At 34.9% G+C, this 14,067-nt stretch overlaps 1 protein-coding gene across 4 annotated transcripts in view; it reads left to right on the top strand.

Annotated features, from left to right (window-relative positions):
* The window catches only part of RASA2 (RAS p21 protein activator 2), a 123,090-nt gene that overhangs the window by 83,459 nt on the left and 25,564 nt on the right, over positions 1-14,067 (top strand). For all 4 annotated transcript variants that reach the window (XM_039461886.2, XM_039461884.2, XM_039461885.2 and 1 more), the window contains 8 exons: positions 3,051-3,207; positions 3,587-3,735; positions 4,785-4,899; positions 5,318-5,392; positions 6,096-6,219; positions 8,532-8,638; positions 11,813-11,896; positions 12,532-12,609. In XM_039461886.2, the coding sequence (XP_039317820.2) occupies positions 3,051-3,207; positions 3,587-3,735; positions 4,785-4,899; positions 5,318-5,392; positions 6,096-6,219; positions 8,532-8,638; positions 11,813-11,896; positions 12,532-12,609 (889 nt within the window). The remainder of the gene's footprint in view (positions 1-3,050; positions 3,208-3,586; positions 3,736-4,784; positions 4,900-5,317; positions 5,393-6,095; positions 6,220-8,531; positions 8,639-11,812; positions 11,897-12,531; positions 12,610-14,067) is intronic.

Here is a 14,067-nt window from a genome sequence, read left to right as displayed (position 1 = left end):
AGCTTGGGCTTTGCTACAAAAATAATCTCCATTGAGTTGCTTTTGTCTATCCTACAGTGTTTGTTAATTGGCAAGTCCAATTTTGTAAATTTAATTTGGGGTTATTTCTGAAAATACATTTTGTGGGCAATATGATGATACGTCACAGGAAAAAAATATATGCAGGTAAATATTTATAAATAAATTCCCTTAATATATTCTAATTGTGATAGTTTCTGCAGCGTAAAAATTATGCTAGTTTCAGTGTCCAAATAAGGATGTTATCAGTATTACTATTGAGCATCTGGCTGCATATGGTAACTTTTAAAATAATTTTGTTTTAGAATATACTCATAAAAGACATATATAGTACAGTTTTTCTGCAGTTTAGTTTCTGGTTATAGTTAAGTGAAGCAAAGATTCACTATTTTATATACAGTGCAAGGACATACCTTTTTAAAACAATGAATTATTGAAGACTAAGAATACAGTTAGTTTTTTTCCCTAGAGGTTTTTAGATATTTTGCTTTAATGGAATAAAGGGGATGAATTATTTGTAATTGGCATATTATTTTAGAGAAATAATTTTTTAAGAGTTTAAACAATTTTTTAACTCCTGTAACTCCTGTGATATCTTGAATGAGTAGCAAACTTTTTTTTTCCAGTCCTAAAAATATGTATTTTGGCTAACGCCCAGCAATTCTGAATTTTTAATGTCCAAATTAGTTGAGTTCAATTGTGTTTGCAAACTTAGGCTACTATAAGAGTAAAAATTGCCTTTCTCTAAACCTGATAGAGTCTAGGGGAAAAAAAAGATATTTACACTAACAACAAATCGTAAATTTCAAATTTAGGCAAGCATATTGCTGAGTATCCTCCAAAAAAAGGAAATAAGAATTCTTGATTGTCATTGGTACTTCACAATTTTTATCAGCCTTCTTCCAGTTTTGTTTTTAATTTTAGATTCAGGGGTACATGTGCAGGTTTGTTGCATTGGTATATTGTATAATGCTGAGGTTTAGGCTTACTATCCTTTCACCCAAGTAGTGAACAAAGTATCCGATAGTTTTTCAACTCCATTCTCCTGTCTCCCTCCCCACGTTTGGAACCCCCAGTGTCTATTGTTCCCATCCTTGTGTTCACACATACCCAGTGTTTCGCTCCCACTTACAAGTGAGAACATGTAGTATTTAGTTTTCTTTTTCTGCATTAATTCACATAGGGTAATAGCCTCCAGCTGCATCCATGTTTGCACAAAGGACATGATTTTGTTCTTTTATTTATTTGTGGTTTTTTTTTTGAGACTGAGTCTTGCTCTGTCACCAGGCAGGAGCACAGTAGTGCAATCTCAGCTCACTGTAACCCAGGCATTCCCAAACTTTTTACACAGGGATCCAGTTCACTGTCCCTCAGACCGTTGGAGGGCCGCCACATACTGTGCTCCTATCACTGACCACCAATGAAAGAGGTGCCCCTTCCTGAAGTGCGACGGGGGGCCGGATAAATGGCCTCAGGGGGCTGCATGCAGCCTGCGGTCGATAGTTTGGGGACGCCTGCTAACCTCTTCCTCCCAGGTTCAAGCGATTCTCTTGCCTCACCCTCCCAAATAGCTGGGACTGCAGGTGCATGCCACCATGCACAGCTAATTTTTGTATTTTTAGTAGAGACGGGGTTTCACCATGTTGGCCATAATGGTCTCAATCTCTTGTCCTCGTGATCCACCCACCTCAGCCTCCCAAAGTGCTGGGATTATAGGCATGAGCCACAACACCCAGCTGATTTTGTTATTTTTATGACTGTAAACAAGATTAGTCTTCAGTTGATAATTGTTTAAGCTAGGTAATGGGTATGTGAAAGCTCAATATTCTCTTCTCTTTTGTTTTGTGTTTTTAAATTCCCATGATAGGCCGGGCGCGGTGGCTCAAGCCTGTAATCCCAGCACTTTGGGAGGCCGAGGCGGGTGGATCACGAGGTCGAGAGATCAAGACCAACCTGGTCAACATGGTGAAACCTCGTCTCTACTAAAAATACAAAAAATTAGCTGGGCATGGTGGTGCGTGCCTATAATCCCAGCTACTCAGGAGTCTGAGGCAGGAGAATTGCCTGAACCCAGGAGGCGGAGGTTGCGGTGAGCCAAGATCGCGCCATTGCACTCCAGCCTGGGTAACAAGAGCGAAACTCCGTCTCAAAAAAAAAAAAAATTCCCATGATAAAAAGTTTTTTGTTTTTTGTTTTTTTTAACTTAGATTTCTGGTTTTGGTCCTGCAAACTTCTCAAGTTTAAATTTTTGGATAAAGAATTTACTTTAAAACAAGATTACTTATGCATTATGATAGATCGTACCTTTTTTTTTTTTTTTTTTTTCTTTTAGTTCTTTTTGAGACAGTCTCACTCTGTCACCCAGACTGGCCCAGACTGGCCCAGACTGGAGTGCAGTAGCAAGATCTTGGCTCACCACAACCTCCGCCTCCTGGGTTCAAGTGATTCTCCTTCCTCAGCCTCCCAAGTAGCTGGATTACAGGCACCTGCCACCTTGCCCGGCTAATTTTTGTATTTTTGGTAGAGACAGGGTTTCGCCATGTTGGCCAGGCTGGTCTCAAACTCCTGACCCCAAGTGATCAGCTTACCTCAGCCTCCCAAGTGCTGGGATTACAGCCGTGAGCCACTGAATCTGGACTGTTTTTTCTATCTTCAACTAAATACTTCTTTCTTAAATTTAGTTGGTAAGAATGTATTTTTGATAATACATTGGATTTTAAATGTTTTACCTTTTATTATTTTTTTCTAAACCTGCAAGCTAATCAAACTCTTACTCAACTCATTTGAGATTTTAATTTTTGCATTATGTATGCTTTTTGTTTCCTGAATAAAAATGTACTGATAGCTTTCTAATCCAATATATAACCAATATTAGGCCTCTGAAGATTAGTAGCCTGCTACTTATGAAGTTTCCTAACCATAAATACTAAGTTGACTTTTTTGGTTTAGTTTTTTTAATAGCTTAACTCAACTTGCCTCATTGGCTTGAATGCATTTCCATCATATGGAATCACTTATATTTTTTACTTTAGGTACTTGCTACAACCAAGAGACAATGGAAACAAGTCATCCAAAACTGATGACCTGGGGTCTCTTCGATTAAATATATGTTATACAGAAGACTGCGTGCTTCCTTCAGAGTACTATGGTCCTTTGAAAACTTTGCTGCTAAAATCACCAGATGTTCAAGTATGTTAAGAATCTTAAGGATATGATTTAACACAAAATGGCTAAAATAATTCTATAAATGATAAGGAAAAGATTTCAGAATATCAAGTTTTATTAAAACAGTAAAAATTATATATATATAATTTTTACTGTGTGTATATATATATATATATATATATATATATATATACACACACACACATACGTTTCTATTTATCTGAACCAGAGTACTGTGATTCCAATGTATGCTCCAACAGTCATCTCTGATAAAAAAATTTAGAAAATTACCCTGTACAACAGCTTTAGTCTCATTATTTCAGATACTTTTACAGGCTAGTGACTGAATAGTTAATAATGTTTCTTTGATTTTTGTGCTTGTTTTCTACCTTCCCATATTTAGCCAATATCTGCCTCAGCTGCTTACATTTTGAGTGAAATATGTCGAGATAAAAATGATGCTGTTTTGCCCCTTGTACGACTGCTGCTGCACCATGATAAACTTGTTCCTTTTGCCACTGCTGTGGCTGAATTAGACTTGAAGGATACACAGTAAGAGTTATAGTTTATTAAATGTTAATTACATGTTCTTGAAATTGGACCTTAGTTTGACAGATTGTTTTGGTAGTGTGAGTTTTTTTGTATTGATCAGCCTTACTGTAGAGTAAGCTGAAAAGAAGTACTTAGCAAATAAAAGGCAGTTAAGCTATTAAACGATATTCACCTACCTAAGGAAAATTAATGAAGGATTTTTTTTTAACTCAGGAGGAAACTTTGTTACTAATCTGTTTCTTAGTGTAATGATTCATGTGTCACAAGTAAAAACACCAGAGCAGAAGTGGTTTTTTTCTTTATTTGTTATGTATCACCCTTATATGCATATATATGAGATTCTAAAAAGCAATCAAGTGACTTCTTGTTCACATCAGAGTCTAACATGGTTGTTTTTTTTTTTTTTACACACACACAGACATGCATGTACTCCACATTTGTGGTTCATAAATATGATTTGCCTTTTTTTAAAAAAAAAGTGTGTGTGTGTGTGCGTGTGTGTGTGTGTGTGTATTGGGTTTTTTGTTTGTTTGTTTTTAAAATGGAGTCTCAGTCTTTCGCCCAGGCTGGAGTACAGTAGTGTGATCTTAGCTCACTGAAGCCTCTGCCTCCTGGGTTCAAGAGATTCTCCTGCCTCAGCCTCCTGAGTGGTTGGGATTACAGGCACTCGCCACCACGCCCAGCTCATTTTTGTATTTTTAGTAGAAATGGGGTTTTACCATGTTGGCCAGGCTAGTCTCAAACTCCTGACTTCCACAAGTGATCCACTTGATTTGTACCCCCAAAGTGCTGGATTACAGGCATAAGCCAGCACACCTGACCATTATTTTAATACATTTTTGTTAACTTTGAAAAACCTAATGGCAGCAAGTTTTTAAATAAATGGTAAAAATTATTAAAATTATAGGTAAAAATTATTAAAATTATGCCTTCTAGTATGTCTTACCTATTTCAACTAAATGCTTCTTTCTTAAATTCGTCAAGTATGTTATGTTATTGGTTTCACAACCTTTGTTTACTACACTTGGTTTCATCTCTTTCTATTTCAGAGACGCAAACACAATTTTTAGAGGAAATTCCTTGGCTACCCGATGTCTGGATGAGATGATGAAAATAGTGGGAGGGCACTACCTGAAAGTAACATTAAAACCTATTCTAGATGAGGTACAGAATTTATTTCCAACAATAAGTCTGTGGCCTTATGATAGTGGCTGTTTTATCAAGTGATGTATTCATGGGAAGGATTCATTCATTCATGTGTTACTGAAAAAATGAGGCTGAACACTTTAGAAGCACATTATTTACTTCTCTGTCAATGGATTTTTACCTAAAGGGTATTGTATGGTATAAAAACATTTCTTTGTTATCGGATTTCTATTTTAGCTAGAGTTTCAAATATATGACAAATACTTTTTGATATAGCATTTTAGAAAATTGTATATGTTATCCCTGGATAGGGGGTTTTACACTTTGTTACAACTTAAATTTCTATAATTAACTTTTATTATCAGAAAAATAGTAGTTCTTTTCATTTTGTCAGGTTACTTAGAAAAGAGAATTAACTGAAAAAATTATTTTTCAGATATGTGACTCCTCAAAATCCTGTGAAATCGATCCTATTAAATTGAAAGAGGGAGATAATGTAGAAAATAATAAGGTAAGTCCTTGCTATGTTAATATTTATATTGCATTAAAATTGGTCTTAATGGTATACACTTCTCCCACTTACGTTAAAATAAAGCCATATGCGGGGAAGCAATGCTGTTTATTCTTTACATAAGCCTGTATTATTAGCAGCATTTCCTAGGATTAGTTCTTAGAATGTTATTTCCTCAGTAGTTTCACTTTATTTTTGTTCTTGTCTCTTTAGTAACAATAGTGAATGGAAGTTATAGCTACAGTTGCAGCCCCTATTCTGGCCATTCCTTTGGGCTCAAACTGATCAGCCTAAGTGACATAATGACTTGATCAGTAGTTTCAGTGGCCTCTGAAAAAACAGTGACCGTGTTAGGGTCACAAATTTTTATTGCAGTGGATAATAGTGTCAACAGTGTCTTTGTGCTTGTGTATCTGAGGTTTTGTTTTTTTTTTTCCTTTTGGATCATTTTATTCCCTGTTGCTTCTTGTGAGGTTTATTCATAGATTCACCTCTTATGCCTAGCAAATCTAAATTTAATTTATTGAGTCAGTATACACATTGTTCTTTAACTGAATGAGTTTGGAAAAGGAAACAATGCTTTAAAAAGTATTAGGTAGTGACTATCTAATAAATCTCATCTTCATTACATTTTTCTTTCTGAAGGCTATTAAAGATGTGTGAACATCAAAATCTTAATGTTTTACCTTTTTAAATCCTGCAGGAAAATCTGCGCTACTACGTAGACAAGTTATTCAATACAATTGTAAAATCAAGTATGAGCTGCCCCACTCTAATGTGTGATATCTTTTATTCTCTGAGGCAGATGGCTACTCAGAGATTTCCCAGTAAGTGCCTTCTTTTACTAAAGCATGTTATTTCTTCTTCTTTGACTTTTGTTTAGATATTAATTATATATTTGGTTTGTGTGAGATAGTTCAGGTTTTTAAGTACAGTCTTCAGTTTTTCAAAATGATTCTAGCTTTCTCATAAGAAATCGGATTTATTTTTCTTGAAATCTCAAAAATACATATTTCATTTTATTTCAGTATAATACAACTTTATACAAAGAGCAAATCAAAATCACCATTAGATTTAAGAAAGACAAAAATTTAGATCTGTAATGTTATATAAATAAGCATTTATATCCAATGCTTATGAGAGTTAAAAATAACCTTTGTTATTTATGCCAACTATCTTTTCCAGATGCATGCATTCAAATAGTGAGACTATTTTGTTCCTTAAAATTAACTAGATTTGACAGTTTGAGAATGCTAATAAGGTTTTGGTGGTGAGAGATTTTTACAAAAATTGTCTTAGATATTAGAAACCTTTCTGTTGCCACATATGTAGCATTTTGAGGTACATGTATCAGTAACTGGCATTTTTAATTTTGAAAAAGTAGCTATGTCAAGGTTTTGCTTAGAAACATTTCATAAAATTAAGAGTTACTGCCCTGTTAATACTTAGAATTATTCATATTTTAATGTATCTCAGAAAAGTAAATAAACTTGCTATAGCGAGCTTTCCAGATCTATCTATAATGGGGGAGGTAGTGGGTAGGAGGATAAGATTAGGCAGATACTTAAATTATTAGTCTTAACGAGCTGTGCAAAACTGTGAGTTTATTTCTGTAACCATCTGAAGAGATCTTGTAGCTTTATCATGTTCTTTTAAGCTCATGCTCACCCTGTGCACACATATGTACAGTTAACTGCCCTTTCGCTAAATTCACCCATTACCAAATTAGTGGAGCTGAGTTATCTGACTAACATCTAGATAAATTCAGATCTAAATTTCTTTGCTAATTATAGTTGCAAATAAGAAGACTAAATCTAATCTTCATAACAAAAATAGGGGAACCAGAGACACACAGAAAGGTGAAATGCTCATTGAAATTATATTTTTGAATAGGTCATAATAACCATATTGACTACTAAGTAACACACACAGTATTAGACTGCATTATCTCCTATTCTCATTTTCACAAAACCACATGAGATAGGTACTACTTCCATTAGGTGTGAAACTAAGGTTTAGAGAAGCTGAGTAACTTTACCAGGGTCTATGACATGGCCACAGGCAAGCAGGGCCTCAAACCTGGGCCTGGTCTACTCCAAAGCACATGCTGCCATTCACTGTACTCTATACTAACTGGTGATCTTGGCCTTAAATCTGCTTTAGCTGTTTAATTCTTGTTTGTATAAATGATCTTAAACACTTTATGTTATTAGATACATGCAGATGTATCTCCTTAGTTATGTTTTCGTGAACTTAACATGGTCTTCATATCCTCACTACACTATAGTAGTGACAGTTTTGTCACCATAAGTGTTTCATATTCTCTTGTTTTTGTTGTTCATACTACCCTTGAAGACTGGGGAAAGGAGGGGGTGGGAGGGCAGGGCACACAGCACGTAGAAAACAGGTATTTAATTAAAGAATGACAAATTAAACAACTTGGTGATGGTCACCTACTGAATGACTTAGAAGAGTTAAAACTCTAAACAAACCCACAGATTCTTTCCCTCACCACCTGCTTCACCACCATCTGTGTGATTGTTAGGTAAAGTTGACTCCAGTCCAAAACGAAAAGTTGTAGGTGAATGATCAAAGCCACAAGTAGTCTTCATTTCATCTGCATTTTTATTTATGGACTATTGATAGCTTTTTTAAAGTGAATATTTCTGCCTAATTATTTTTGTTGCATAACCTTTGAAATTAAGATTTAGGGGGCAGTAGTGGGGAGGGGGTGGGAATTGAAACAAGAACCTAAGACTGAAAGCAGCCTTGTATCCTGCTCTTAAGGGATGCTTCATTGTTACCACTAGGTAGTGCTAGATACACCTTTATTTTTGTTGTAATTTCAGCAGTCTCTTCTTGCAGATAAGGAAAGAGGTACTTTTCTAATTAAATTATTTCTGAAAAACTAGCAGCTTTGCCTTTTTTCATGTTATTCCTTATTTCTTTTGGATTTTTTTAATCATAGTGTTTTTTCTTTTAATTTAGTCATAAACATCATGATCATTTCATCACCTCAGTACTTAATAGACAAATTATGTTGCTCTCCCAGTTTACATGTCTTTTCTATATTTTTTATCATCTTTGTTTTTTAATTAAGTGTTTTTGTGCATGACATTTCACCATTTTTTTCCTGCAGATGACCCTCATGTTCAGTATTCTGCAGTGAGCAGCTTTGTATTTCTTCGTTTCTTTGCTGTAGCCGTAGTATCACCTCATACTTTTCATTTGCGACCTCATCATCCAGTAAGTGTTTGTTCTTCTGAAAGCTTTATTCCATTTTTTAAATTTTTGTTAAAATGAAGAAAAGATAAAATAAGCCAATTTCACTGGGCTGCATTTTCTTATAACTGATACTTAAATTTGCTCAGCATTTTTCTTGGCCATTTCAGTCTTTTAAGAGAGACTAATCTATTTTTTGTTGTTAAAAGATGTTATACAATAGTGATAAAAGGTTGTTAATTACTGAAACTTTGATGAGTACAAAGGGGATTTATTATATTTTCCCATCTGCGACTGTGTGTGTTTGTAAATTTCCATAAGATTTTTTTCATTAGTTACAGGTTTCATTTTGATAGGTTTTTTATTTAAATAAAATCTGCTTTCCTGATTTATTAAAATAGTTTAATTTGACAGATATTTTTAAATTTCACAGAAATTTGAAGAGCCTCTTTTCTCTGAGAGAGACATCTACAAGAGAAATTTCATTTAATTTAGAAACAACATCTAAGAATAGTGGCAATGAAACTGACAGCATATAATTAGAAAAATATTAAATGGCAGGTGCACTGGATAAGCATTTACAGTAAAAACAGAAAAAGAAACCAAGAATGCAGTATAGTGAAAGATGTAGGAATTTTTATTGGAACATAGCTTGTTAAATATATTGGTATTTTTACTTTTTATTCACCTGAGGTAATACTGTAAACATAGGAGATTTAAAATTTTTTTAAGCATATAATCTTTGTTCTGGAGTCCTATTTAATTATTAAAAATGTAAATCTCCACTGCATAGATTTACATGTTTATTTGTTTTTAAAATTCTTTATTATTGTTGCTGTACTTATGATTCCTTCTTATATGGTTTATTTTGACTGATTCTTTAAGCTTTTATGTTCCAAATACTTTATAGTCATATCTAATTGCTCTTAGTTGCTGATTGGTAAAATAGATAATAATAATAGCCCACATTTATTTAGTGCTTTGTATTAGGCTTTGTTCTACTTTGTTTTAACTTATTTGCTCTCCTAGCAATCCTATGAGGTAAATTCTGTTATCATCCACATTTGCAGATAAGGAAATGACAATACAGTAACTTTTCCAAGCTCACACAACTGACAAATTATGATTTGATCTTACTCAATTTGAGCTGGATTAAACTGGAATTCAAATTCAGTCAGTCTTTGTCAGCTGTGAGCTTAATCCTATCCCTTCCAACCTCTTAGGCCAACATATGTTCAAGTACCTATAATGTATCATTTCATGCTCAGTACTGGAGATGCAGTGATGAGTAAGATACTCTTTGCCCTTAGGAAACTCACAGTCAAGAGGAGTTGCTCATTAAATAATGTAGGGAAAACACATGAGTTTTAGAGTTAAACCAGGTTCTGAGTACCCATTTCTCCTCTCAACGACTGCATGACATTGACGCTCACTCAACTTTGTGAGAGCTGAATAGAACCATGTTGCAGTGGCAGCACCACGCCCTTTCTTGCCAAAGAATAAATGGTCTGTGAGTAGCCCCAGCAGAGAGTGGGCCAGTGTCCTTTTGTTCACAGGGCTGTCCATTCTGTGGCTTTGTTACTAAAGCTGCATAGAACTCTGAGGCAATGAAAGCGTGGTAGCAACATTCTGGACATAAACAGAACTCCTACTTCTGAACTTGTGAGTCTGCCTTGTATTCATACTTGAATTTGTATATTCCTGTAACAGATGTTGGTGGATACTTAGGTTGGTTCCATGGCTTTGTTATTTTAAATAATGCTGCAAGAAACATGAGTGCAGGTGCCAGGACATCTTTAAGAATGTTATTTTCTTCAAAGGCAGAGAATTGTAGGGACCTTTTTATTTTCTGAATAACCTTAATTTAGGTGTGTATCTATTTTATAAGTATATCATAATGATCATATGCCAAACATCACTTCTTTTCCAGATTGCCTTATATTCTGGTGATCTCTTCCCCTTCACATTCATTGCCTGTTTTCAATGGAAGGGGCGGGATACTAAAATATTAAGGAATGTGAGCCAAAAATTAAACTAAAGCTTTTCTGGATCTAAATTTTTCTGGGTGTATCTTTAGATGCAAGATACTGTTTACTTGAATCCTTAAAACAAACAAAAATGGTCTGTGCTTTGATAGAAACTTCACACAAATGTATGGATTGGTGAAAATTCAGCAGGGTATTTAAGCATTTAAAAGTTCATTTTGTCTGTGTAAATTATATCTCAATTTTTTAAAAAATGAAGGAACAAAGATTCCTGAGGGAATACCATTTAGTCCATTTTATATGCTCCTATATATTACTTTCAGATAGATAGGCCTGAAAAACATCTTGGAGAATAGACCCAAATAGTCACCCTCTGGTAAGATCCAAAACAAACTAGGTGACTTCACGTTTCCTAAGCCGAATTTAGGTCTTTGCGTCCATGGTGAAAAGAGTTAATTGCAGAAGCCATTTAAAGTATTGAATATGTTTAGAGGTGAGCTGAGCACAGAAAATTTGGAATACCTAAAACTGCCATTTTAAGTTATAAGGTAGTAAAGTAGATGCCTTTGACATTCCAGAAGTGAATATAATTTGTCAGGTAATCCAAGGTGCATACTGTACAAAACAACTTATATATAATATTGATAAAATTATGGGTTTTGGCCAGGTGCGGTAGCTCATGTCTGTAATCTCAGCACTTTGGGAGGCTGAGGCAGGCTGATCATCTGAGGTCAGGAGTTCGAGACCAGCCTGGCCAACATGGTGAAACCCTATCACTACTAAAAATACCAAAATTAGCCAGGCGTAGTGGCAGGCACTTATAATCCCAGCTACTCAGGGGGCTGAGACAGGAGAATTGCTTGAATCCAGGTTGTGGAGGTTGCAGTGAATCGAGATCACACCACTGCCCTCCAGCCTGGGCAACAGAGTGAGACTCTGTCTCACAAAAGAAACAAAAAATTATGGTTTTTAAAAGCACCACATCTTCATTAATTGCTTTGGGAAGAATTGTCTAGTATATATGGCTTCCTTAGTCTCTTAATTCCTTAGTCCAGTGAGTTGTACCCAGCCTTAGCTAGATTTTAACTGTGTGTGGTTTGAACGTTTTTGAGTCATTGTTTTACAGCAATGTAGTCCATTTATTCTACTTTTTTATACAAATTATTTTCTTGAAAACTTAATAGTAGTTTTGGTCTTTTTTTACATTCTTTAGGATGCACAGACAATTAGAACATTAACTCTCATCTCAAAAACTATTCAAACTTTGGGAACCTGGGGGAGTCTATCCAAAAGCAAGGTAAGTCTTTACATCTTTTATTTTTTCACATTTCTAAATGTTATTATATCCTATTATCCTTTCTCCTTGACTTACCTTTTTCCAAATTAAAAACAAAACAAAACAAAATACACACATACAGACACAATAGCTGTCTTTTAAGTAGATGCTCTTTTAGTCACCTTTTAAAGAGGACAGTTTCAGAGGCTGGGCATGGTGACTTGTGTCTTTAATCCCAAGAAGCTGAAGCAGGAAGATCACTTGAGGCCAGGAGTTCAAGGCTGCAGTGCATGATGATGGCACCTGAGAATAGCCACTGCACTCTAGTCCCAGCAACATAGCAGGACTCTGTCTCTAGAAAATTTTTTAAAAATCGGTTTAATGAGAACATTTAAAAAAAGAAAAACTGGATAGTTACATGTAAACTGCTAAATCTGAGATACGGAGAGCCTAGTGAGGAGGTGCAGGACAATCTGCCTGCCTGTGCCATAATCGCATGACAGCTTTGAAAGAAGTCTTCCTCTCCAAGCTCTGTATCTCTCTGGAAATATATAATTGAGTCCTTTTAGGCCTTAATCCTCAGCTTAAAAATACAGTTCATTCTATTCTTAATTCTCTATTTAACACATGTAAACCCTGTGTTTGTTTCTTCTTAGTCAAGTTTCAAAGAGACATTCATGTGTGAATTTTTCAAAATGTTTCAAGAAGAAGGATATATTATAGCAGTTAAAAAGGTATGATTGTTTTATTCTGGAATTGTTAATATTTCTTTCATATAGCATAGGGGAAATAACATTTTATATATATTATTCTTATGACTCAATCCCAGTTTAAATAATACTGTTTAAACTGTTTGTCAAAAAGACTTCCTTTTTCTTTTTCCTTCTTATACAAAGCTGTGTTTTTCCGCTTTGAAAATACCAGACTTGTATAAGAAGTTTTAAAAACAGCTACTTTTGCCAGTGCCTTAGAAACACAAGTTACAGAAGTCTACAGTTTGGATTTCTCAAAGTGACATTATTGGCTTTTGGGGCCAGATAGTTGTTGATTGTGAGGGGCTGGCTCATGCGTTACAGGTTATTTAGCAGCATCCCTGGCCTCTATCCCTTAGATCTAAGAAGTATACGTCCTGCTTTGACAGCCAAACATGCCTCCAGGTATTGCCAAATGTTCTTTGAGGGACAGAATTACCTCTGGTTGAGAACCCCTGGTCTCTAGGGGTAAAGGTTTTGTATGGTGTATGATGTATAGTAGACACTTAATTGCCATAGTAAAAAATACATATATTATTGAACATTTAATAAACAATACAAATTTATGGTAGTAACCTGAGGAAAGTTACTATAAATTTACAAAAGCCTCTAGTATATAACATCCTAACACAACACCTGCAGCATACAAAAATCACTGTACTTAGAAGTTGAGAATGTTTTGAAAGGATCTTTAATTTCTTGGGTCTTTAGTCCTGGATCATCTAAACAAAATATAGCATTATTGTAAAACCCTGAAAACTTAAAAAGAAAAGTTACCTTTGAAGTACTCTATCCTATATAGTCTAGAAGGTAAGAATTTAGAAAAAAGAAAGAAAGAAAGAAATGAATTATATCTAAACTGGGCCTGAAGAAGGTACTGTCACAATCTTAACTTAATGAATCCAAATTAGCAAAGCCAAATGTTAAATACTTCATTCAATTTCTGTAGTATGAGGTCATAGAGTATTTTGTTGAGGTATATGTTTGGGCCTTTTTTTATGCTTAGGATTCTTACAGAGACTCAGTAAGTGAAACTGATGATTTAAAAAATTAAAATCCATTGGAATATTTTTCATCAAGAATAGTGCCTGTTTAACCAGAATTTTTTTTAAGCAACCATTAAAGGCTTTTGAGCAGAAAGTCTTTCAAAAGAATAGGCAAAGAAAAAGCTGCCCTTTTATTTTTAGGACATTGTTGAAACACTTGTGGGATACTGTAGGCAGACTTTCATTGGCAAGATTGTGATGTACTGTCTTTTGTTTGGGGGTTGTTTTTCCATGTTTTGTGACCTAGGCTGTGGTAGCATCTGATTTTTCCCCCCTGATATAATCAGAATGTGTAGAGTTGATAATATCAGTGGAGAAAGTATTTAAGGGTTCCAGGAGTTTAGTCTGTTCCAGATCTGCCGAGTCACCCACTCACATTCTAATTGACTGTCTC

Source organism: Saimiri boliviensis, chromosome 9 (assembly GCF_048565385.1).
Source record: "Saimiri boliviensis isolate mSaiBol1 chromosome 9, mSaiBol1.pri, whole genome shotgun sequence".
Taxonomy (NCBI): domain Eukaryota; kingdom Metazoa; phylum Chordata; class Mammalia; order Primates; family Cebidae; genus Saimiri; species Saimiri boliviensis.
Note: the sequence above shows the minus strand (reverse complement) of the source record. Positions and strands in the feature narration are given on the sequence as shown.